Raw genomic sequence first — 22776 nt, forward strand, 5'->3', positions numbered from 1 at the left:
AAGCATGATGCTTTCTCAGCTCCACCATTAGCTGTGAAATGTTGGTTAAGTTAATTGAATTCTCTACCTAATCCCTTCATTGTATGTTAAGAGAACTGAATAAATAAACACATTTAAGCTCTTGTAACAATGCCTAGCACAAAAATCTCAGTTATTGTTATTGATATTTTTATCACTACAAACACACCTTCAATGTAATAATGAGAAAGCTTTACATTTTATATTATGTTCTCACATTCAAATACCCAAAGACCATCAGCCTGGTAATCAGAACTTTAATTAAAGGGAGTTAGGAAAATTGATTAACCTCTCCAGGCCATGGTCTTTTCATCGATAAAGTTCCCTCTTCCAGAACCTTCCCAGTCACCTCCTTCCCTGGGAGGCAGAATCAGGGGCCTGCGCGCCTAGAACAATAGTCATCCTGGAACATACGGGCCACTTGTCTCCCAACTCAACTGTGAGCTCTTGGAGAACTAGACTTGGCTTTCACCCATCTATCCCATGTGAGATCCTAAATCTATGTTTGTTGAATGAGTGACTCCAAATTTTTAACTGAGAAGTTTTGGGGATGCTGATAAATTCAATTAACTTACATAAAGTCGCCAGTTTAACTAGTGGGAAAATGTAAGCCTAGAACTGAAAGTCTTATTTTTACTATAGTGCCTTTCCTGAGACTACAGTCAGCCTCTACAAAGTGATAAATAGGAGTGATTGTTTTCTTTGCAAATAATTCATTATTTTAGGGGCTTAATATCAATTAACTTTCAAATGCAAGCTACTCCAGCGCATTTAAAAACTAATTTAATTTAGCAAATGTCAATGTATCTTCAACTTGTCGGTAATATACCTGTTCACAAAGCTAGTGCGAGTGCATCCTGTCTCAAGATATTAACTGATGTGCATTATTGGGGTGACAAATGGTTTGTTGTCATTGCCTGCAAAGCAAAGAAGCTGAAAAACTGCCTAAAGAAGTCATGAGCATGAGACTTCTTACTTCATGGGAATCCATCCAAATACCCAAAGAGGTAGAAATGAAATCTTAAAATCCAAAACTCAAATTCTTTCCCTCCATCCAGGATGACGAGGTCTCCTCCTGACTGCACACCATGATTATAGAACACAAGAACAGTGGAAAAGAAACTGATTATCTTTTATACTCCAAAAAGGGCTCTTAGAATTCAGAGACAAGTTTTAAAAGTCAAGGCCTTTCATTTCCAAAAGCCAGGGAACATTAAAAATTAGCTAAAATCTTCTAGCCAAAAGTTTGGATTTATTGACATAAGCTCTGTTATAGCCTATTCTGCCTATTCTGGTGAGTGGGACTCCATGGGACTCCATGGGACTCCATCGGTATCTTCCAAGCCACTTGGAAGATGCTTAATGGAGAAGCTTCTTCACAACAGCAATTGTGAAGAAGAGGAAATAAAAGGCTGGGGGTGGAGCTTAGGTGAAATGAGATACATTGAGGAAAGATCCTCATTTTTACTATAGGAAGTATGTACACACACACTAAATCACACACACTCTCCACCTTGGACCTTTCTCTTCAGAGACTTCCATTGCAATGCTCAGTCTTTTCCTGCCTCAGAATTCTGCAAAAGGCAGAAAGAAGCAAGAAGAGATTCTGTCCTAGCGGTTTGGTGAGTCTAAATCACATGATCTCCCTTTCAGATGTCATTGCCCCCTTGGTATTGATGATCACAGTGCCAATCACCCTTGTTCCTTCAGACTTCACACATACCCATTGATTCTTTATGCCACTTCAAATTCTGGTATAAAGATTTTCTGTGCTACGCACTAGCAATGAACTTAACTTTGATCTTAACTATAAGAGGTGGTACAATTTGACCGTATTACATATCAGCCCCCAAATTATATGAATAGATGAAACCCCTATATTATTAAGGAATGGCAAGGCACTAAGTTCTCTGAAGATAGCTTTAAGTATGACAGTTATATTAGGCAGTAATTTTTGTGTATATATCTCTGTCTCCCTCACTAGACTCTGAGTATTTTAAGTGTCAAGATCATCTTGTGCCGAGGCCGGTTTGGCTCAATGGATAGAGCGTCGGTCTGCGGACTGAGGGGTCCCAGGTTCGATTCCGGTCAAGGGCATGTACATTGGCTGCGGGCACATCCCTGGTGGGGGGTGTGCAGGAGGCAGCTGGTCGATGATTCTCTCTCATCCATGTTTCTGGCTCTCTATCCCTCTCCCTTCCTCTCTGTAAAAAATCAATAAAATATATTTTTTTAAAAAAAGATCATCTTGTTGGGAAAGCAGTGCAATGCCTGACACATTATTCAATTAGTATTTGATGAATAACTGAACAAATAAATGCACATATGTCCGGGACAATGTGGCTAAAACCCCAGATTCAGAGGTCAGACTATCTGGATTCCCATCCCAGTTCCATCCTTACTAGCTCTGTGACCTTAGACAAATTTCTTAATCTCTCTCTCTCTTGGGTTTTCAGGTTCCTCATCTATAACATGTTGCAGTAACATAGTCTTCATAGAATGCATACCACAGCGCCTGACACAAAACAAATACTCGAGAAACAGTGTGGCCAGTGTGGCTCAGTTGTTGAACGTCAACCCATGAACCAAGAGTTCACCAGTTCGATTCCCAGTCAGAGCACATGCCCAATTGCAGGCTTGATCCCCAATAGGGGACATGCAGGACGCAGCCAATCAATGATTCTTTCTCACCATTGATGTTTCTCCCCCTTTCTCTCCTTCTCCCTTCCTCTCTGAAATCAATAAAAATATATTTTAAAAAATACTCAAGAAATATTAGTTATTGAAACTCAAAGTGTACGGCCACTATAGCTACCAAAAGATTCCAAGCATATAGCTGGTTTGATCCCCAACTCTGGTCAAGAAAAAAATTTTTTCGTAAGCCTTCATTTCAGAAGCTGGGACATGATTTGATCCTTGCTGAATATGAAAGACACAGGTGGTGGTGAGCAGCTGTTTTCCATCTCCGCTGAGGACTAGCTGAGAGTCTTAAAGAGCCACATGAGTGATTTGGGTATAAAGTATTAGGAATAGCTAGCTTCTTAATGTTCAAGGGTATGAAACTCTAGGCTGAAGCGTCAAGGGAGGCCATGGAATCCCCCTCTCTTGAGATTCTGTAAAAATTGGATATTTAATCGGCTCTCTCTAAGATGGTTCAAGGCCAGGAAAGCATCTCACATTAAAATATCAAGCAGCTTGCCCAAGTCAGTCAAGCTTGAGTTGAATTGCTGTTGACCTAGTTTCAGCCAAGTACTGTTATTACCTGGAGATAGATCCCAAAAGGAAGAAAATGTGGGAAGCAGATTCCCCTACTTAGTGAGACTGTAATGAAACATTTAATATGCTCTCAGTCCTCATTCAAAGTATTGTTCAGTCTCATTAAGAAACCATTTCTGAAGGACCTGAATGAATGGTGCCTGGTATAAGTACTTCATGGGAGCAGGCCGCCTGGGGCCATGTTTAGAGGCAGCCTCAGGTAAGCACCCAACACCCTATTGCGTGCAGATCATGATACACGCAATTGCCAGATTTAGATGGCAAACAGAAGAGGGGAAAGGGCACTTCCCTTCTGCTCTCTGTGGTTAAAGTGTCCCAGAAACTCCTGTGAGTGAGACCCAAATGACCACCTATTAGTCCTTTCAAGCAGAGGAGTGTCTTGCATATTTCCTCTCGGGAAGAAAATATTCTGATTTTAGTGAAGAGGTGGATGCAGTCTCTTGCTCTCCCTCTTGGTTGCTCAGAGGAAGAGACCAAAGAGAAAGAAGGCTTCTGGGGAAGAAAAGAAAGCTAGCAGAGACTTTGATCCTGAGCAACCTAAGGCTCGAGTGAAGGCTCAAAGGGAATCTGTACAGTAGAGGTGACTGGGAATCTCGGCTGGTTTGCAGTGTTATAGCCACAGAAGGGGATTAGACAGAAGGCTGGAATGGTTATATGTGATAAAGACAGTTAAATGGAATTTAACGGTTTGTTCTCTTCCAAAATTACTGAACATTAAGTTTAAATGTTTTCGTATAAATATTAAATTACATGTATATAGCAGGATTGCAAATGTGCACGTAACCACTCAGTGTTTGTGTTGTTGTTTTTAAAGAAAATGTCGCTTTTTCATTTCCTAAAGCTATTCTTCCTCTAGGAAGGGACCCCAGTGAGGAGTAAGGGGAATAAAAACAAACTTGCAATTAATAATATGTCTCTTCCCCCGTTAAACAGTGCCTTCTGGTAATTCCTTTTTTCCTTTAAAAAGGTTTATTCTCTTTCCCCAAAATGACTCATGCTGATGGGCAGATACAGTGGATACAGTAGCCCCAAGCATTTTGGGTGACTGGTTTGGTCCTGCCCTGCCCTGCCCTGGCGTCTGCTGGGGCACAATTGGTCCCTGTGGCCTTTTGGGGCACTGTGCAATCATTCCTAAGGAGTCCACATATACCAGACTGCAGGGAGTTGAGAACTTGCCTCAGACCATGGTCATCCCCAAGGCCAAGCTGCTATGGCTCCCAAGCCCCCTTGGACAAAGCCAGCTTGCAGCCTCTACCAAGCTCTGGACAAGGAAAGGCGCCGTGAGTCCCCCACTCTCAGGCTCCCTGTTCCTAGCAGCATATTTTTATCACCACCTGCTCTACTCCCCACGCTTCCATCTTGCGAAGGGAGGAAATAATATTTTTCTCTTACAGCTGCACTCGCTTTGTTTTAGCGCAAATGGTTTGAACCAGCTGAAGCTATAAAATGATCATGACCTTTAGCAACCTCACCAGCATCATCACCACTAAGAAAAACTAATAAACAACCAAGACCTCTGAGTGACCCCTTTCATCGGACCCTTACTGGACCCAACGGAGGGTTCTCTCCCGACCAATAAACCACAGGACTTGTTTCAACCAACCACGCACAGATGAACAGGTGCATTCTGACTTCGCTGGGATATAAGCCTGCAATCCTGAATTCGTATACATGCCCTGATCTCCTCCCTTTCTTGTATAGACCCCTGATTTTCCCCTCCAGCAAGTGTGTTCCCTCTGCCTGGGATGTAGCTAAGGTCAGTGCTTGCTTTATGCACACTGTAGTCACTGGTTTTCCATGCAGAATCCCAGCAGGAGGAGGAAGTGAGGGCACAGGCATCTGCCATCTCTGCCTTCCTCTTCGGTCCTCACTCTCCTCCTCCTCTAACGGGCTTTTTTCTATGGAGCAGGATGTCCCCCACATCTTTGGTCCCAGGGACTCTAAGCCGCATGACCTACCATTGGTGGCAGATGGGCTGCAGGAAGAGAAACTGGCTTAGTAATAAGGGTACATATTGAGTAGTTTTAAATTCTTATTCCCATTCTATACCTATATCAAGAATGAAAAATCCACAGTGTAATCTGTTAGGTAACAAGATAGTCAAGATTTTACTTATAAATTATATACTGATAATTTTTTTTTAAAAAGAAGACACTTACATAGTGCTCAGCATGTCCCAGGTACTTTTCTACAAGCTCAACTCATTTATTCTTGCAATACCCCTTGCGGTAGGTACTATTGTAATTATTATCCTCATGTTATAGATGAGAAGCACAGGACAGTCAAGTAAACTTGACTAACGTCACTAGGTAAACTGGGCATGAGCCAGGATTCAAGTCTGAGCAGTGTGACTCCTGTGGAACTCCCCCACTACTACCATAATATCACCACGGTGTCAGCATACCAACCTGAAGGAGAAGCAGTCCCTTATGGAAGAAAGGGGAATGGAATTCACAGAGGGCCTTCTAGATGCAAAACACTTGTGCATGCATTTCCTAATTTAATCTGAGAGATGAATAAACCTTTTAGAAAACAAATACGTAGTTAATGGAGTGATTGCTTGCATCAGAGAAGCTTTGGTTCATATTTTCTTAACTGAAAAAACAAAACAACAAAAAACACTGGAGTAGACTTGGAAGTTAAGAGGATCAGTCCCTAGGTTCTTCATTAACAAAGGGCTCCTTCCAGGCCTTCACACCCTGTCACACAATGAAACCATTGTTAGAACAGACTTCAGGGAAGAGACCACTCAGAGACCACTCAGTGTGCCACAGATAAGCATTTGCTATAAAATTACCTGGTTTAATGGCTACCAACTTTAGAACTGTAGTACATTAGAGTACAAAACCTGTATGTACAATTACACATACAAAAAAATATTCTTTTTGAGGAGCAATTTTTGAGGAACAATCTGACAAACACTGAGAGTCATTTCTATTTTGGGTTTGAAAGGGGGGAAAAATGGGAATTTCTAGGCTGTCCACCTCCTCCCTCTGGCTCCAGTGTCCGAACATCGATTTGCAAAGGCCTGAAGCAGGGAGGGAGGGATTAACAATATTGCACATTCATTCCTCCTGTCAGGGAAGGGGTGACGTTTTAGAAGATGTTTTCCATCATTTATTAGACTAATGTTCCATCCATCTGCATCGATAGGTTAGGTAGTTACCATGACAATATGATGCCTACAGCAATCTAACTTGATAGCCAGATGCCAGAATATGAAAAAATAGGACCAGCTAAGAAAGTGAGAGAAATATAATTAATCTGAACCACATAAAAAATGTGCACAAAACAAGGACCAACAGATAAACTGCTGAAATGCCACTGAAAAGGGAATTATGATGAGAATAATTAAGTTTTAGTATAAAAGCTTTTGCTAAGTAGAGTCATGAATTGGTCTATAATTGAGGAAGGAGTCAAATTAGTCCAGGATGTTGCTTTGAGTGCCCCCCCCACCCCATCCCCAATACTTTCCTGCTGCAGAGCCCAATAGTGTCCTCCGTCGATCCCTTAGGCCCTGAGAACCTGAAGCCGCCGTCCTTGGTGCTGCCTCCGTGGCATCCTGCTCACCTCCAGTCTGCTCCTATGCCCAGCTTTCCCATGTGATGAGGTCATTTCCATTGTGTGAAGCTGATCTTAAGAGACTGGACTGAGCTGTGTCCTGGGGGACCCTGTCCCTTTGCCTTCTCCATGCCCAGTGGAGGCAATAGGCTAGCACAACCCTGCTGGGGGCCTCAACCCAACAGAGGGGCTGGGAGATTAAGAAGGGAAAACAGCATAAATGTTGTGCTCCAGGGAGATGGGCCTGGGTTGGTCATCATGGCTGGGTTGGATAGCGACGCTGAGCTAGACGGTTTGGCCGGTTCAGGCTAGCAGCCGTGGGGAGCTGGAAGAGAACCAACATCACACTGGATTAGAGCCCCAAGCATGATTCCTCCCAGGGCTGACTGGCTGGACTGAGCTAGGGCATCTTGAGAGTCTAGAACATCCCAGCTGCATTTGGCTTCCTAGTGTGATGTTCTAAATATTCACTTCCACCAACACCTTAGGCTCTTGACTATGGCAAAAGTGCCCTGGCCAGTTAGGCTCAGTGGATAAAGCATCAGCCTACAGACTAAAGGGTCTCAGGTTTGATTCTGGTCAAGGGCATGTACCTGGGTTGCAAGTTCGATCCCTGGACCTAGTCTGGGCACGTGCAGGAGGCAAATAATCGATGTGTTTCTCTCACATCCATGTTTCTCTCTCTCTTTCTCTCCCTATCCCTTCCACTCTCTCTAAAAATCAATGGAAAATAATATATCCTCAGGTGAGGATTTAAATAAATAAATAAATAAATAAATAAATAAATAAATAAATAAAATATGGCAAAAGAAATTCTATTTTATAAAGCAGGGAGGCCAAGTGACACATGAGAGCCATCAGTGTGCCCCAGGTCACTGAGGAGCAGCGAGTTTAGCTTCACTCAAGTTTTGCAATGATCCATTCACACTAGGACAGAGCGAGGGTGCAGGCACACTGCTGATACCAACACCAGTTGTGTCCCCGGAGTCTCAAGAGTTATGAAATGTCTGGAGCAGTATTGATAATTGCAACACTGACTGACAGGTCCTTCTGTGTGCCAGGTCCTTCGCATACTGAATCTTCACAACTACAGTGAGGAACCTACTACTAAGCCCATTTTACAGATGCAAAAACTGAGACTTAGAAAGGTTAAGTCATTGCTCAAGAACTCATGCACAGTACATGGTAAACTAGGATTATAAACCCGGATCTTCTTAATCCAAAACCTGTGCTAACCCCTGTCCCTCAGGGCTTCCTTACCTGGGGGACCTGAGATGGGTTGTAGAGAGGAACAGCCCCTTTCAAGGGGGTTGGGGGAAGCAGGGCACCAGGGCTGAAGTAGGGCTCAGAGGAAACACCCTGTGACAGAAAATAATAGAAAATCCTATCAGTCACCGCCTCCCAGATTCAACTTTGGTCAAGAGATGCAGATGGGGCCTGCCCAGTGTGGCTCAGTGGTTGAGCATCGACCTATGAACCAGGTGGTCACAGCTGGATTCCCAGTAGGAATGCCCTTGTTTCGGGCTCAACCCCCAGTGGGGGACATGAGGGAGGTAGCTAATTAATCATTCTCGCTCATCATTGATGTTACTCTTTCTCTCACTCTCCCTTCCTCTCTGAAATCAATTTAAATTATTTTTTTAAAAAGAGATACAGATGGGAAGGGCTTCTTAATAAAACTCAGTGAATCTCGAGCAAAAAAAAACGGTTCAAGTGGGCACAGCCACCCCCTGGGTCTAGGTGGCAATGCAGAGGCTCAGGTGCAGCTGTCCCTGGAGCACATGAGAAGAAAGAGCCACAATAATGATAGCATCATAAAAAGTAATCTATTCTTTGAAAGGCCTGCAGTACTATAAGAGCACTCTAACCGGCCACAAGAAATAAAAATGCTCTCCTAGCAATCAGCATGAAATCACACCAGAGTTTATTACAGCCCTGGCATGGACAATGGTGAGCTCCGGCTCCTACTGGGACACGGAAAGTTCTATAGATTTCACCAAGGAAGCAGTTATGGGCTAAATCATGTCCTGCCAAAACTTCATGTGTTGAAACCTAAATCCCAGTACTTCTGAAAGTATTTGGATACAGGGTCTTTAAAGGGTGATTAAGGCAAAATGAGGTCCTTAGGATGGGCCCTAACCCAGCATGACCGATGTCCTTGTAAGTAGAGAAAATTTGGACACAGACACACACACACAGAGGGAAGACCATGGGAAGACACGAGGAGACGGGGATCATCTACCAGCCAAGGAGAGAGGCCTCAGGGCAAAACAACCCTGCCGAACCCTTGATCTCCGATTTCCAGCCTCCAGAACCTTAAGGAAATAAAGTTCTGTTGTTTTGTTTAAGCTTCACAGTCCATGGCCCCTTGTTGTGGCAACTCCAGCAAACTCATAGAGAAGCGTCCCCCACATTCCCCTGGAGTCAGGCCCCCACACGGAAGATTCAGTCCTCGCACACACAGGCATCTGGTGTGGCCCTGGGGACAGCCATGGGCTGCTCACCTGGAGCCCAGGCAAGCCTCCATTCCCAGTGATCTCAGCGGTTCCCCCACTGGATGCTGGTCCTTGGACTTCACCCCCACCTGGAAAGCAATGAGTCGGAGCTGTTTCCACTGTTCAGCACTGAGGAGTCCCCATTCCCAGAAGGTACCCCAACCCCTGGACCACCGATGGCCCCGAGAATGTGAGGGTGGCTGTACCTGTGCCCCTGGAGAAGGTGCCAGGGCCCGGTAGAGACGGGGGCTCTGGGAGAGGTGTCCGTGAGAGGCCGGAGCCAGCCTTAGGGGGAGAAGATGCGCTGGGGGTCTCCTGCTCAGTGGAGGAAGAAAGGCAGCTTTGGTGGTTAACAAGTCCGTGCGGGCCTGCTTGTATTCCTGCAGCGCCCAAAGCGGAGCCTCCACCCACAACCTGCTGTGGGGTTCTCTCCCCCAAACGCCATCTCCTTTGTGCTCCCTGCTTATTAATAAACCCTAATCACCGCTGGCCCTCTAAAGTGGAAACGCTTCATCCTAACTTCTAAGGCCTTCCATCATCTGCTTTGCCCCTCATAGGACCAATTTATTTCCCACCATCTCTGTCCCTTCTCAAAACCTCTGCTTCATCCAGCCTGGGGAGAGTCCCCTGCCAGCTCCAGCCTTCGGAAGGGCCTCAGAAGAGGGTGCTTCCTTCTCCTCCCGCAAGTTACCTCTGAGTCGGCGCTGTCAGAGGAGTCTTCGTCCCCAGAGGGGGGTGTGCTGTGGGTGGGCTTGGAGCGAAACCAGCTGAACCAGCCAAAGCCTGAGCTCTGGGGGGAAGGAAGGGACAGTTAGATGGCCTGTAGATGCGAGTCTCCCAATTCTCACCAACTCTGAGATTGACCCGCCCCCAGGTGATGGAGGTGAGATGGGGGAGGGGACAGAACCAGAGCCCAGATCACTCCATAGGCTGGGAAGAGAAGACCCAGTCGCCCCACCTGCGTGCCCTCTCCCCTGTCTCCTACCCTTTCTCTCTGTGCAGGGTCTGGGGAAGACTTTTTATCTGTCTCATCCGAGGACGACTCCTCCTCCTCCTTGGCTGAAACAGCGGAATTCTCGGAAATATTTTGAGCGCTGAGAATCAGTGGCACCTGGAGTTAAAGAAAATAAGCACTGACACATGTATAGCCCTCAACAGGTTACAGGGGCACCTTTATGGGACTGCGTCACCTGACCTGACCTGCTCACTAAATCCATGTACATTGTGGGAACTCAGTATTTGTAAACAAATGAATGGATGGATGGATGAGTGAATGATGGTGCTTTCAAACAATGGATTTTACCATACCAATATTAAAAATCATATTTATGAATGACATGGAAAATCTCATTTTATAGCATTAAATAACAAATAGAAAATAAATGTTCATATTCATATGTTTTTAACCATTTAAAAACACACATTTGTGTATGTGTGTGTGTACATATATATACACTGAGTGGCCAGATTATTATGATCTCTGAACACATAATAATCTGGCCACTGAGTGTATATCCTATATAATAAAAGGCTAATATGCAAATTGTCCCCTCGACCAGGAGTTCAACCAGCAGGCAGGCCAGCCAATCACCCATGTCCCCTCCTCCTGGCAGGCTGGCCGGACCCCACCCATGCACGAATTCATGCACCGTGCCTCTAATATATATACTAGTGGCCCTATGCATGAAGATTCATGCAAGAATGGGCCTTCCTTCCCCTGGCTGCCGGCACCACTTTCACTCTGGCCAGAGCCGCCTTTTCATTCTGGCCCGGAGCTGCCTTTCCACCTTCCTACGCTGCCCAGAGGCCCAGAGCAGCTGGGGCGATGCGGAATGCCTGCGTTGTCGCCATGGCAATGACGCACGAGTCCCGCCCTGCCCCCAGCCGCTCAGCGCCTGCATATGAAAATTAACCCGCCATCTTTGTTGGGTTAATTTGCATACTCACTCCAGATTGGCTGGTGGGTGTCACGAAGGTACAGTAAATTGCATCTTACTATTTTATTAGTGTAGATATATACACTGAGTGGCCAGATTATTATATGTTCAGAGATCATAATAATCTGGCCACTCAGTATATATGTATATATTTTATGCACAAAATTTGTGCACGGGTAAGGTCCGTAGGCCTGACCTGCGATCAGGGCCATCTTCTCCAGCTGTCCGCAGCCAGCCCCACCCCTACCCCCTGCCACCCAGCTCCGGTTCCCCGTTCGCTATCGGGTGATTGGTGCCTGATGGCTGGGGGGAAGGAACCAAGAGGTCGGCTATTCCTGCCCACTCGCCCACCCCACACCCACTGTGGGTGGCCATCAGGCGATCGGAGCCTGCCAGCCAGGGAAAGGGACCAAGAGGTGGTCAGTGCGCCTCATAGTGACTGGTCGTTCTGCCTTTAGAGTCAATTTGCATATTACCCTTTTATTATATAGGATATGGGAAAAGTACTGAAAGAAAATTACCAAAATATCTGACTTTGGGATTATGAGTGATATCTGTTTGATTCTTCATTTTTCAAGTTTTCTATCATTAATAATGTACTACTTTTTCAGTCGGAAAAAGAAAAAGTATAGAAGTTTGTAAGGCCCATAGCCGATCACTACTTGAGAAAGTTACATGATGTAACCCTCCAACCAGGCAAAGCCGAAGAGCCTCATAAATGTGGAATCAGTGCTGCCCAGGGTTGGGGGAAGGGAGCATTCACTCAACCGCTAGACAGAATGATTCATTAGACATGCTCACCTCCAAGACCTCACAGCTCACTGAGGACAAAAGGCACAGATGCGGTAGAACCTTCTTGGAAGTAAAGCAAGGTAGAAATGAAAATAGAGAAATAGTCAGAGTCTTCAGGATGGGGCAGGGGGGGCATGTGTGATGTGACAGAATGTGTCAGAGGAATAGACCTGTTAGGCCAAAACTACACAGGGCCCTGATGCCCCGCCCCCAGGGACACAGGCTGGTGGGACTGAGCATCGGAACAGCCTCCCCACATCTCGGGACTTGGTGTAGGAGGAAACAAGAAGGAATGAGGTGCCCAGAGAAGGGCAAGCAGGTGCCAGGCAGGCGAGGGAGTTTGCATGTGGCTAAGAAAGCAGGTGGCTGGAAAACCTGACGCTTAGGGGGGCTTCGTCCTCTCACCTGTGGTTTGGAAACCACCTTTTGACCATCAGGATGCTGGAAGGTTTCTTGGGACACTGTGTTCTCTCCTATGGCACAAAAAGAAACAAAAACTGTGACTTGCGGCTGCGCCTCTTCCATCCGTCCTGAGGCAGGTAATGGGGACAGTCGGCTTTCCCAACCTCCAAGCAGCTGGCGCTCTGAGCCCCCAAACCCAAGCCGATCACAGGAAACGTGAGGCCCACTTGCCAGCCCTCTCACCCAGCCGCCCAGGACATGCTGCTCACCCCTCCTCTACCCGGAACACCATGGTTGTTCCTTAGGAGTCCTGGAAGTCAGGGCCACCCTGAGCTAGGACCCTGGGGTCCTCCCTGGCCCTTCCCTCCGTTTATGTGTCCTGTGTGGACAGGCCCTATCTCCGAAGGTCTAAGAGCTAATCCTCTAGCACATCCCTGGCAACACTCTGCACGGCTCACCCACACTCAGCCCTGCTGTCCAAGGCCTGATGGGCCTAAGACACTTGGGAAGAAGACAGGAGCACAGGCCTCTGCAGGCAGCGAGCTCTTGGCCTTAGCAGGACTTGACCTTCACTGTGGTTCAGGGTGCAGGTGGCACTTTCTTCCCTTCTCCACTCTGCAGCCTCTCTCCTAGAAGCTGTGATCCCAGGGGGTAGGTGCTGTTGGTCGCACTATGCTTGTCCCAGTAGAGAGCTGATTGGAGGGAGAGAGCAATCTCCCCCCGCTGCATGCGGAGCACCAGGGCGGACACACAGTAGGCCCTCCACCATGTGCACACCCCATTCAGGTCTTTACCAGCTCCCATTGGTCCCTCCTCTCCCTCATCTGCCTCCTCCCCTCCAGGACTCCGCACCCCAGGCTGCCAGCCTAGCACAGGTCTTACCAGGGGGCGGGCGTGGCTGCTGGGTTTCTGCCCAGGGCCTTCCTCCAGGAGCCTCTGCCACTGCCGTGCTGCCACCGATCCCTGGCAGACGGGTCTCAGGAACCGAGTAGAGAGGCACCGGGACCCCCGTCTGTCCCAAATCTCCTCCCGCTGGGTAGGAGCCTGGCTGGAGGGGCAAGGGCTGCTGTGGGCTGGGCCAGGTGGGGCCCATTGGCTCCGCTGGCGGCCACAGGGCAGAGGGGTCCCCCGTGGCTTCTGAGTCACCTGGATGTCCTGAAAAATCCTGGTAGAAAGTGTTTCCTAAGAACACAGGGTGAAAAGAAAGAAGTGAGACCTGACCTGTCACATTTGCATGGACTGCACACCGGGCACATTCCTTCCCATATCCTCTTTGGGGGGTGGTCACGGGGACAGGCCCCTTGCTGTGGCTGCCACCAATGTGATGACAAGTACAACCCAGCAGTTGTGGCAGCTCTCAGTGCTTGCGGCTTTGAGCTTGTAAAAGCATTTCCCTGACCACCTGTATGATCTCTGAGCCTTACACCAAAGGGTTGGGAGGGCAGAAGCTACCATCTTATGTAAAGCCACACTTGGTTATGTTTGGATAAACTTTCTTCTTCAAGGATTTCCTAGTGGGGCTGGGTATGTAACACTTAGACAGACTTCAGTTAAAATGCAAATCAAACCACAGAAATGATGGCTTTGCTCTTAAGGAAGAAGAGTATTGGCCCTGCAAGGGCCCCTGGTGGATTTGTTTTGGCTCTGCCGTTCTGCTGACTGGCCCACGGTCACGGATTGGAGTGGGCGGCCGACCCACCTGCTCCAACAGCGGCTTCTAGTGGAAGCGGCCATTCAGAGACACCAGCCTGGCTCCCCTCCTTCACCTTCACAGGCTCTGTGACATGGCAACAAAGCCGAGAAACAGAAACCCAGACCAGCCCTGAGGCCTCCCCTCACCCATCCCTGAAGGGAGAGCTAAGGTGGGAAGTGGCCAGAATTAGATGAGGCCTCGGTCTGACTCCACAGTGGGGTGTAATTTGGGGAAAGGGCACGGAATTAATTGGAGGCAATAATGTCTGCAAACCCAACACTCAGAGGCATCCTGAGGGGAAAGGAGGTATGTGCTGAAACACTTTGAAACACATTTCAAATGCAGGTGCCAACCGACCGCTCAAAAATCCTAAGAGCTCCCAACATCCCCAACACTAACATGAAACAGAGGTCATACACCATCTCTGGCCTCAAGAAATGTATTCAGCTGGGGAGACTGTAGTAACAGCTGGAACATTAGACAACAATACAGTGTAACAAGTATTAAAACCTGGATGTTAGGCAGAAACTCTAACAAGCGGGCACCTGGAAGTGTCAGGATGACCGTGGCCACAGGAGCTGTGTGAGGAGGTGCCTGGGCCATCGGGTCAGACTGGAAGACACTCCAGGAAGGGAGGGGCCAACATGCATTCAGTGATGTATCATCTCCTATACCCAGGTCCCGAGAGTCAGCTACTTACACACTGGGCTCATCAGTTTGGGTACCTGTTGTTCCTTGGGCTCCTGAAATGTCTGCGTGAGCAGAATGGGGGGTCCCAATGTCTCCTGATGCCTTTTGCTATTTGAAATAAAGGAAAATCCTTTAAGCAACACAAAGAGAAACAAGAACAGGGAATAATGGTTTAAAATTAAATCAAAAAGAAACCAAAGGGCATGACAAGGTGAGGGAACCTCAGCCAGCCGAATGCTGGGGGGTTGGGGGGAGGGAGGGAGGCTGCTGGTGGGGGAGGTCAGGAGGGTGGGCCTCAGCCCTTCTCATCTCCCAGTTCTGCCAGATCAGGCAGGGGCCAGGGCACCAGACCACAGGGCCCAGGAAGGGGCAAGTGCAGGAACCCAATGCCCCCGTATGTACAGCACGTGGAGGGAGGGAGGGCCTTAAAAACTCCACCTGTTCTTTCTAAGAGGCAGTGGGAGAAAGAAGATGGAGGGACTGTAAAGTACAGCATAGGGAATATAGTCAATGGTATTGTTACAGAGGATGCAGTGTAGAATTGCATACCCAAAAATCTATGCAATTTTATTAACCAATGTCACCTCACCCCAATAAATAAGAACTTTAAAATAAAATTTAAAAAAAGATGGAGGAAGCCCTGTTCCAATTATTGTCACAATTACTACCAGCAGCTTTTGCAATTGTCAGAACAAAAAGGAAAGGCCTGGAAGTCTTTTAGGCAAATGCCCTACATTACATGAAAGCGATGCGGGTCCACTGTGACCCATTGTTCCTAACAGAGAGATGGAAGCCTTGATCGTCATAAAACGTACTTCCTGGGACCGCAGAGGGTGGCAGGACGGATTTTGAAAAGGGCCCACTGTCTCACAAGCGGACACAGGAAAACGTTTCAGCTCAGCAGAGGCAGCGGCAGGAAGCGCAGCCCCGCCCTTCCCCAGGTCAGAGGGGGCTTCAGGGGGATGGGGGACCCCATAGCCGTCCATGGAGTCAGAGCCTGCATCCTCTGTGTCCAGAGGGAAACAAAGGGCCCGCACACTCACCCGCTCCAAGCCCACTCACCTCCAGCTCCCGGTGCCGCTCCCGGAGGCGCACGAGCCAGTCTGGCTCCAGGTCCCTCTCTCCCCGGCGTCTCTCCAGCACCAGAGGATCCGACAGCTTCAGTTTCTCTGCTAGCTGTGCAGGTGTCCAGACGGTAGGGGTAGAGGGACGAGAGGGGAACCGAAGAAGAGAAGGAACAGGAATGGAAAGAAAATGGGGAAAGACACAGTAAGGGAAGAGCAGGAAGTGCCTTAACTCACTTGTAAGTTAGATTATAAAGTGTAATCAAGAGAGAGCAAATCCAGCAGCTATCATCCCAAAATTGCAACATACATAAGCAATGAACCCATCTTGGTGTTAAATACTAAGTGAAACATGAGGAGAAATGATTCCTGGGCTGTATGTCCTACAAAGCTGTCTGCTTTGTACAAGTGCTTCTCAAACTCCCATGCTCATGCCCTGGCCGGGAGGCTCAGTTGTTTGGAGCATCGCCCTGTACACCAAAAGATTGTGGGTTCGATCCCCAGTCGGGGCACGTACGAGTGGCAACAGATCAATGTTTCTCTCTCACAAATATGTTTCTCTCTCTCTCTCTCTCTCTCTCTCTCTCTCTCTCTCTCTCTCTCCCCCCCCCCTCTCTGGTGAGAATTTAAAACACACACACACACACACACACACACACACACACACACACACACACATTCCTAGGACCACCTGGGACCTTGTTAAAATGCTAATTCTGATGCCAGAACTAAGTGGGGCCTGAGATTCTGCATCCCTAACAAGCTCCCAGGTGACCCCTGCAGCGGGTCGAGGGACTACTTTGTATTGCAAGACTGTATTCCATTATTAAATTTCAAAACTTTCCTCCTCCTCCATTCTGGGTCCCTGAGCTCACTACCAATGCCATCCTATCAGCAGGAATCTCAGGGTAAGGAGCTCAGCACCACCCATTTCACTGGTTACAGAACGAACTCAATACTTGGGCCTCATCTAAAGCAAAGCAAATATTGACGGTAGGCTGCCTTTTTCCTCTCCAGCTAATGCATTTTTCTTCAATTAATTGGAACAACTATTTGCCTGATTGTTTTCTTCCCTAGGAACTAAAAGTTGATATGTTTTGTTTTTTTAACGATATCCCACAGGTGATAAAGTATTCCATGCATTTAAAAGCATTTTAATAAGGGGCATTTCCTGTTTTAATCACTAAAGTATATTCTCTAAGCCCAGCTTTTATAATTAGAATGGTTCACCTTCACGTGCAGTCTTGCTGTATCAGAGAAGCAGATGCAAGAATGAATGTGTTGCATTGCATATGCCTGGTTCCCCGTCCCCACCCCCCGCCCCCATCCCAAGTCCCCCCTTCACCCCTTGCCCATAGCATCCTTCTTTGCACAGTGTCAGGCCTCTGCTTATCACATCTGGGCATGCATGCATGGTCGAAGACAACCTCAGGCTCCTATTTTACAGCAGGCTCAGAGACGATGAAAGGTGGAGTCTAAGCCGCTTGGCAATAGCTTGCTCTGAACGCTGCAGATAAAACAGCTGCAAAGAACCCTTTGAGAAGCTCACCTTGATGAGTTCCACCAACAGCACAGGGTGACTGCTCTCTCCCTGGCTGAGGAGGGCCGTGCCAACAGCTTCACAGTAATGCAAGGCCTGGGACGCAAGGCCGTAGTCTGCCAGCCGGGAAGCATAAAGGAGTTTATATACCTGCAAAGAGGAACAGGGCCAATGACTCGTCCACCCAGGCAGGGATAGAAAGAAAGAAATGAAGAAAAGACTTCTTGGAAGTCAGCTGACTGCCAGCTTCCTCTAACTCTGGCATCTAACTATCAAAGAGGGCCCGTGCCATGGGGGCATTCTGTCTGTGCGTGGGCCCAAGTCCAAGCACAGCCTGCAGCTCCCAGACAAAGGGACGAAGTCATATCCACTCAGTCTCCCCAGGCCCTGGTCACCATGGAAATGCAGCCCACATCCCTGGAGAGCCGAGTGTACATGGGGCACAGGACCAGGTGCCAGGGGGACATACACAAGAAGAAAAGATGGCTCTGGTGCATGGGCTTAAAGCCAGACAAATGGAGGTTAGCATTCACAGAAGCATGTACAACAGGGCGAGAGGGAGCATGAGGGCTTGGGAAACAGACAGGCCCAAGATCACATCCCAGCTCCATGCTGGGTGCGGAATACTGGCTACCCACCTCTCTGTGCCTCAGTTTCCTCACTATACGATGGGGATAATACTATCTACCCGTTGTTTGTCACAATGATTAAATGAGATAATCCATGTAAAGTACTTAGAACAAATGATGTGCAAGAGATGTGAGCCCATAACTCTGAACCTCAGTTTCCTCTTCTGTGAAATGGGGGTCATCATGCCGGCCTTGCGGGTTAAAAATAATACACGAGAAGCATAATAGCCCAGTGCCAGGCATGTAGAAGGCATTCACCAGAACTGGCTAATTTCATTACTATCAGCCCCGAGATAACAAGAGACGGCTGATTCAAGAAGGGAACAGGAGACCAGAGGCCTGCACCCCAAGGATCTGGATAAGGCGAGTCTGTGGGAAAACTCTGAAAGAAGATACTAATAGGGCCATTTTTCTGTATATAGTAATTCATTCATTTTCCAGGTTTTGTTTTGTGTTCCATGTGGTGGGGTGTGCATGTGTGTGTTGCTGCTGGGCCACTCGAGCAGGCACTGAAGGAGGCTTTATGAATTGAAAGTGACAGCAGGGCATCAAGCAGAGAAGTTGAGAAGAGAGGTTAGAGCCTGTGAAGGACAGCGTCACCCGCACAGCTGAAGTCCTGGGGGGAAGAAAAGAGGGTGGGGCCAAGGACGGAGCACAGAGGAATTTGCAGTTAGAGCAGGAGGAGTGGAGAGAGGTCAGAGAAGCAGGCCGGCAGGAGGGAGCGGAGCCTGCAGCCCCTGCCCCCAGTGGGAACTCATGCCCACCCCCTGCAGGGTGGCTGTGGGCCCAGGACAAGGGAGAGAGCACTGCCCAGCCAGGACCCAGGCAGGGTTCTCACCTGCCAGGAGCCAGGCAGGAGCCTCCAGCAGAGGCCACTGCGCCTTTTGCTTTCATATCTGAAAATGCAGACATTTAGGGGACCTAGAAAGAAACCCTAATCCTTCCCACACTCAAGCTGAGGTGGTAGGTGACTTAGCCCAGCTAGTATGTGCCAAAGAGCAGAGCTGAACACCCACTGCCCGCAGCCGCTGCCACAGCCCAGGTGCTGGCCCTGTGGGGTCAGTTACCTGGAAAGAAGGGATGAAGGACTGGGGGCGGCCCAGCATCTGGCAGTACTCGAAGATTTCCGTCCTCTGGATAGCCTCAGTGGTTGCAAATTTCAAAAACTCTTGACTAAAACCAGGGAATAATAATAAAAGAGATTGAGGTGGGGAGCGGCGGAGGAATTTGAATCCTAGTAGATGGCTGAACACCAGCCGTACCCATCCTTGGCAGGGTGTCTGTCCTGGCCAGGAACGAGAGCCAGGCCTCCAGAGTGAAGGCTTTTTCTCCTCCGTTCCAGGGGAAGGAACAGAACACCGCCCTGCACCAGCCCTTGGGAAGGAATGGGGTGCAGACTGCGGGGAGGGGTGTCCTCTGCCCTCATTGCTAGAGGGTCCCTAAGGCAGGCTGCTCTCCCTCCCAGCAGGGCGGGGCACTGCATCCTCCTCTGAAACATGCTGAGAGCTCACCTGGGTGCCCTGAAAGCCTAGGCTGTGCACCTGCCACAGGCCACTCCCAGCCTGAGCCAAAGGGCACCAACGAGGGAGCCTTGTGACTCTCCAGGAGCACCGAACAGAGACGCATGGCAGAGAATGGGGAGACTGCTGAGCCAAACCCCAATGACGGTCCCGGTACTGGAGGTTCACTCAGCCAGGGAGGAAGCCAGCTGGGTGACTGTGGCCTGAGGAGCCATCAGAGTCCCTAGTGCCACAAATCTCTCCCTCAACAGCTCACCAGTCTCCAGGGCCATCCCTGGATTTATGACTCTATCTCCACACATTTCCTGGTATAATACAAATATAGCGGGGAGACAGATTAACCCGCACACTCTTACTGTCGCATTTGGCACAGATGGGCTTCTCTGACAAGCTAACCATGTGCTATCGGAGACCAGGGCCTTGAGAGGGCAGGCAGTAAGACGGGTGTTTCTACAGTTGCAGGCAGTTTGGTGCAGCACAGTCTGGATTCAAAGTCCAACTTGACCACACACCAGCTGTGCTATCTTAGACAAGTTGCTTAACCTCTCTGTGCCTTGGTTTTCCTCCTCTATAAAGTGAAGATGAAAAATAACATTTTCTTTAGAGGGTACATTTGTAATGATGGAAGGAAATAATGCAAATAAATTGACTGGCACAACCTAAGAGCTCAGGATACCTTAATTATTACAGGGACAGGGGAAAAGAGGTCCAGAACTTGGAGGTCTGCTAGGGAGCAAACTGGCCTTTTTGTTCATTTATTCATCGTCTAGGGGCTTATTAAAAACCCCCTATGTGAAAAGCCTAATGCTACAGCCAACAGAGAACAAGTGAAAGGTGGAACTTCGAGTAGCTTGTGCACCAAATCAGTAGCTTGTGCACAAAGTCAGGGGTGTAGGAGCTAAACATCAACTTCTTCCACTTTCCAGTTTTACCTAGGGCTGCCTAACACACGGCTGCAAGGTGCTCACACTAACATTTTATAACAGTCCCTGGTCGTGGACCCAGGGCGCCACCAAGTGGCCAGAGGTGCACAATACAACACAAGGGCACCAGTTCCCACCAAAGGCCACCTGGTGGTGTGATGCAGCACCCACTGGGCATCTCCTTGCCCAGACCCGTGCAGAAAACAACCCCAGAGGATGGGACCGGTGGTAGCTGAAATTCACACAAGAAAATGGAGGCATGGAATCCAACAAGGGCTAAATCAATGCCCCAGAAAACATCCTTCCTGTTTCCTTTGCCCCAGAAGATCACATACCTGTGGCTGCTGCCCAGCAGGGCCAGATGGTCCGTCTTCACCGTGTAGTGGCCGAAGGGCACGTGAGCCATGAGGTAGCAGAAGTGAGCTGCCTCCACCAGACCCTTCCCAGCTGCAGGAGGAGGACAAGCCCCAGTCATGAACACGCCCGCGTGGGCACCCATCACAAGTGGGATGCAGACATGAAGAGTGGCTCAGAGGCCAGAGGGAGAAGCCTCACAGACCCAAACCCCACTCAGTCCCTCTCCCACCACATTTATGGCTTCAAAGATTATACTGTAATTTCTTCAGCCACAATAACGCACTGTTTCACGTCACCCCTAATGGATTTTTTATTAGGAATTTTCTAAATATTTTTGTCCTTCCTGAGGGTGAAAAGAGAGTTGAAATGCCTACACCTGAGCTGGAACAGTTCCATTGGAAGGAACAGTTTTCAAACCAGGCTTCCTGAGGCACTAAGGCAGTCCCTGCTAAAATCAAACAATACCAGCCTTTTCTCGGTGCTCATAAAAATCACATTAATACTAAATTGTTCCCAGGTTTAAAATGTTCTACTACCTCAAAACTGAGTTAATTCAAGTAGGTAACGTACCCAGCAAGGCACCTGGCACCTAAGAAGGACTCAACAAACGTCAGGTTCCCTTTGTACCCAGCTGTGGAGTGACCTGCCATCTGGGCTGGCACAACCTTACACAAAGCTATTTTACGTTTCACAGAGTTCCACAGAGAGAACCATGATTTCTCAATGTCCTGCCCCTTGACCAAATCTGAGAGCCACTGATCCGAAACATTCAATAGTCCTTAAGTGTTTATAAGGCCGCGTTCACAGAAGGAGGATAGAAATAACGACTCCACAATTACCCAGGGTAGTTCAGGCACAAATAGAATTTCCTGTCTGGAGGCCACATGCCCATGTCCTAGCTCATCCTCAGGGGTGTCAGATAGAAGGTCCCCTGCTGAGAGGAGCCTCCCACAGCTGCAGAACTTCTGGGAAACAGAGAAGCCAGAAGGACACTCCTTTCCCCGAAGTTTCTGTCCCCAAAACACTGAGGCTCCTGGGTCAAAAGCAAGCTGAAGGTATAGACTTGGGCCCAACACAGAACCCAAGAACCTGAGCACAGGTGTGCTGGGCCTGGGGCTACCCTAGAGGAGAAGGGGAGGACGGTGCTGACGCCTGCTTACCCAAGGTGTCCCCCATGGTGACGATCGCACGCTGATGCAGCTCCGGGTCCCCACTCTGATTCGACAGAATCACAGCCAAGTGGGGCCTCCAGTCTCCCCACTGCTTGTCCCCACAACACTGAAAAGCAGTGGGAAAAAATGAAGATTTATTCAATAAAGTAGCACGGGCCAGAATGGAGGTAAAGAAGGTTGTTGTCTATATCCTGGTTTGGAAGAGTTCAGGAAACACCCACCACACTGCCTACAATACTGCCATTCATTGATTTCAAGTTCTCCTTTTAAAGAGCAAAACCCCAAGAGCAATGGTCAGGCAGACAGGCAGATACATATACATATACATATACATATACATATACATATACATATACATATACATATACATACATACATACATACATACATGGGGATAAGGTAGATAAATAAAATGACTTTATTAATCACTAATTTTCAAATTTCTTCCTGGTGTCCCCAGTCCCTAATAGCTAGGGACAAAATAAAAATAAAACCCTGATGCTTCAGTGGGAGAAGGAAGACCAAACACACTGGACTCACGAGGAGAAGAGTCCACATTAGCCTGTTAGAAGTCACGGGAACATTGGGTTCCTCAATACCTTACAAAGAGCTAATACTTTCTGGTTTTACAAAGCCCTCTCACAAACGTCACCTTATTTAATCTTCACAACAACCCTCTGAAATCTAATTTCTATCTGCACTTGGAG

The 22776-nt window shown here is 48.2% G+C and overlaps 1 protein-coding gene across 4 annotated transcripts in view; it reads right to left on the reverse strand.

Annotated features, from left to right (window-relative positions):
* Window positions 1-6043: 6043 nt before the first annotated feature.
* Window positions 6044-22776, reverse strand: part of SEC16B (SEC16 homolog B, endoplasmic reticulum export factor) — a 45857-nt gene continuing 29124 nt past the window's right edge. For all 4 annotated transcript variants that reach the window (XM_079762126.1, XM_079762128.1, XM_079762127.1 and 1 more), the window contains 14 exons: window positions 22058-22175; window positions 20876-20987; window positions 19165-19270; window positions 17478-17618; window positions 15927-16040; window positions 14900-14972; window positions 13364-13663; window positions 12485-12552; window positions 10336-10461; window positions 10042-10140; window positions 9557-9665; window positions 9360-9439; window positions 8116-8214; window positions 6044-7180 (listed from right to left, as the gene is read on the reverse strand). In XM_079762126.1, coding sequence (XP_079618252.1) covers window positions 7112-7180; window positions 8116-8214; window positions 9360-9439; window positions 9557-9665; window positions 10042-10140; window positions 10336-10461; window positions 12485-12552; window positions 13364-13663; window positions 14900-14972; window positions 15927-16040; window positions 17478-17618; window positions 19165-19270; window positions 20876-20987; window positions 22058-22175 — 1614 coding nt within the window. In that variant the 3' untranslated portion in view covers window positions 6044-7111. The remainder of the gene's footprint in view (window positions 7181-8115; window positions 8215-9359; window positions 9440-9556; window positions 9666-10041; window positions 10141-10335; window positions 10462-12484; window positions 12553-13363; window positions 13664-14899; window positions 14973-15926; window positions 16041-17477; window positions 17619-19164; window positions 19271-20875; window positions 20988-22057; window positions 22176-22776) is intronic.

The sequence above is a fragment of the Cnephaeus nilssonii genome (genome assembly GCF_951640355.1).
Source record: "Cnephaeus nilssonii genome assembly, chromosome: 21".
In the NCBI taxonomy this organism is placed as follows: domain Eukaryota; kingdom Metazoa; phylum Chordata; class Mammalia; order Chiroptera; family Vespertilionidae; genus Cnephaeus; species Cnephaeus nilssonii.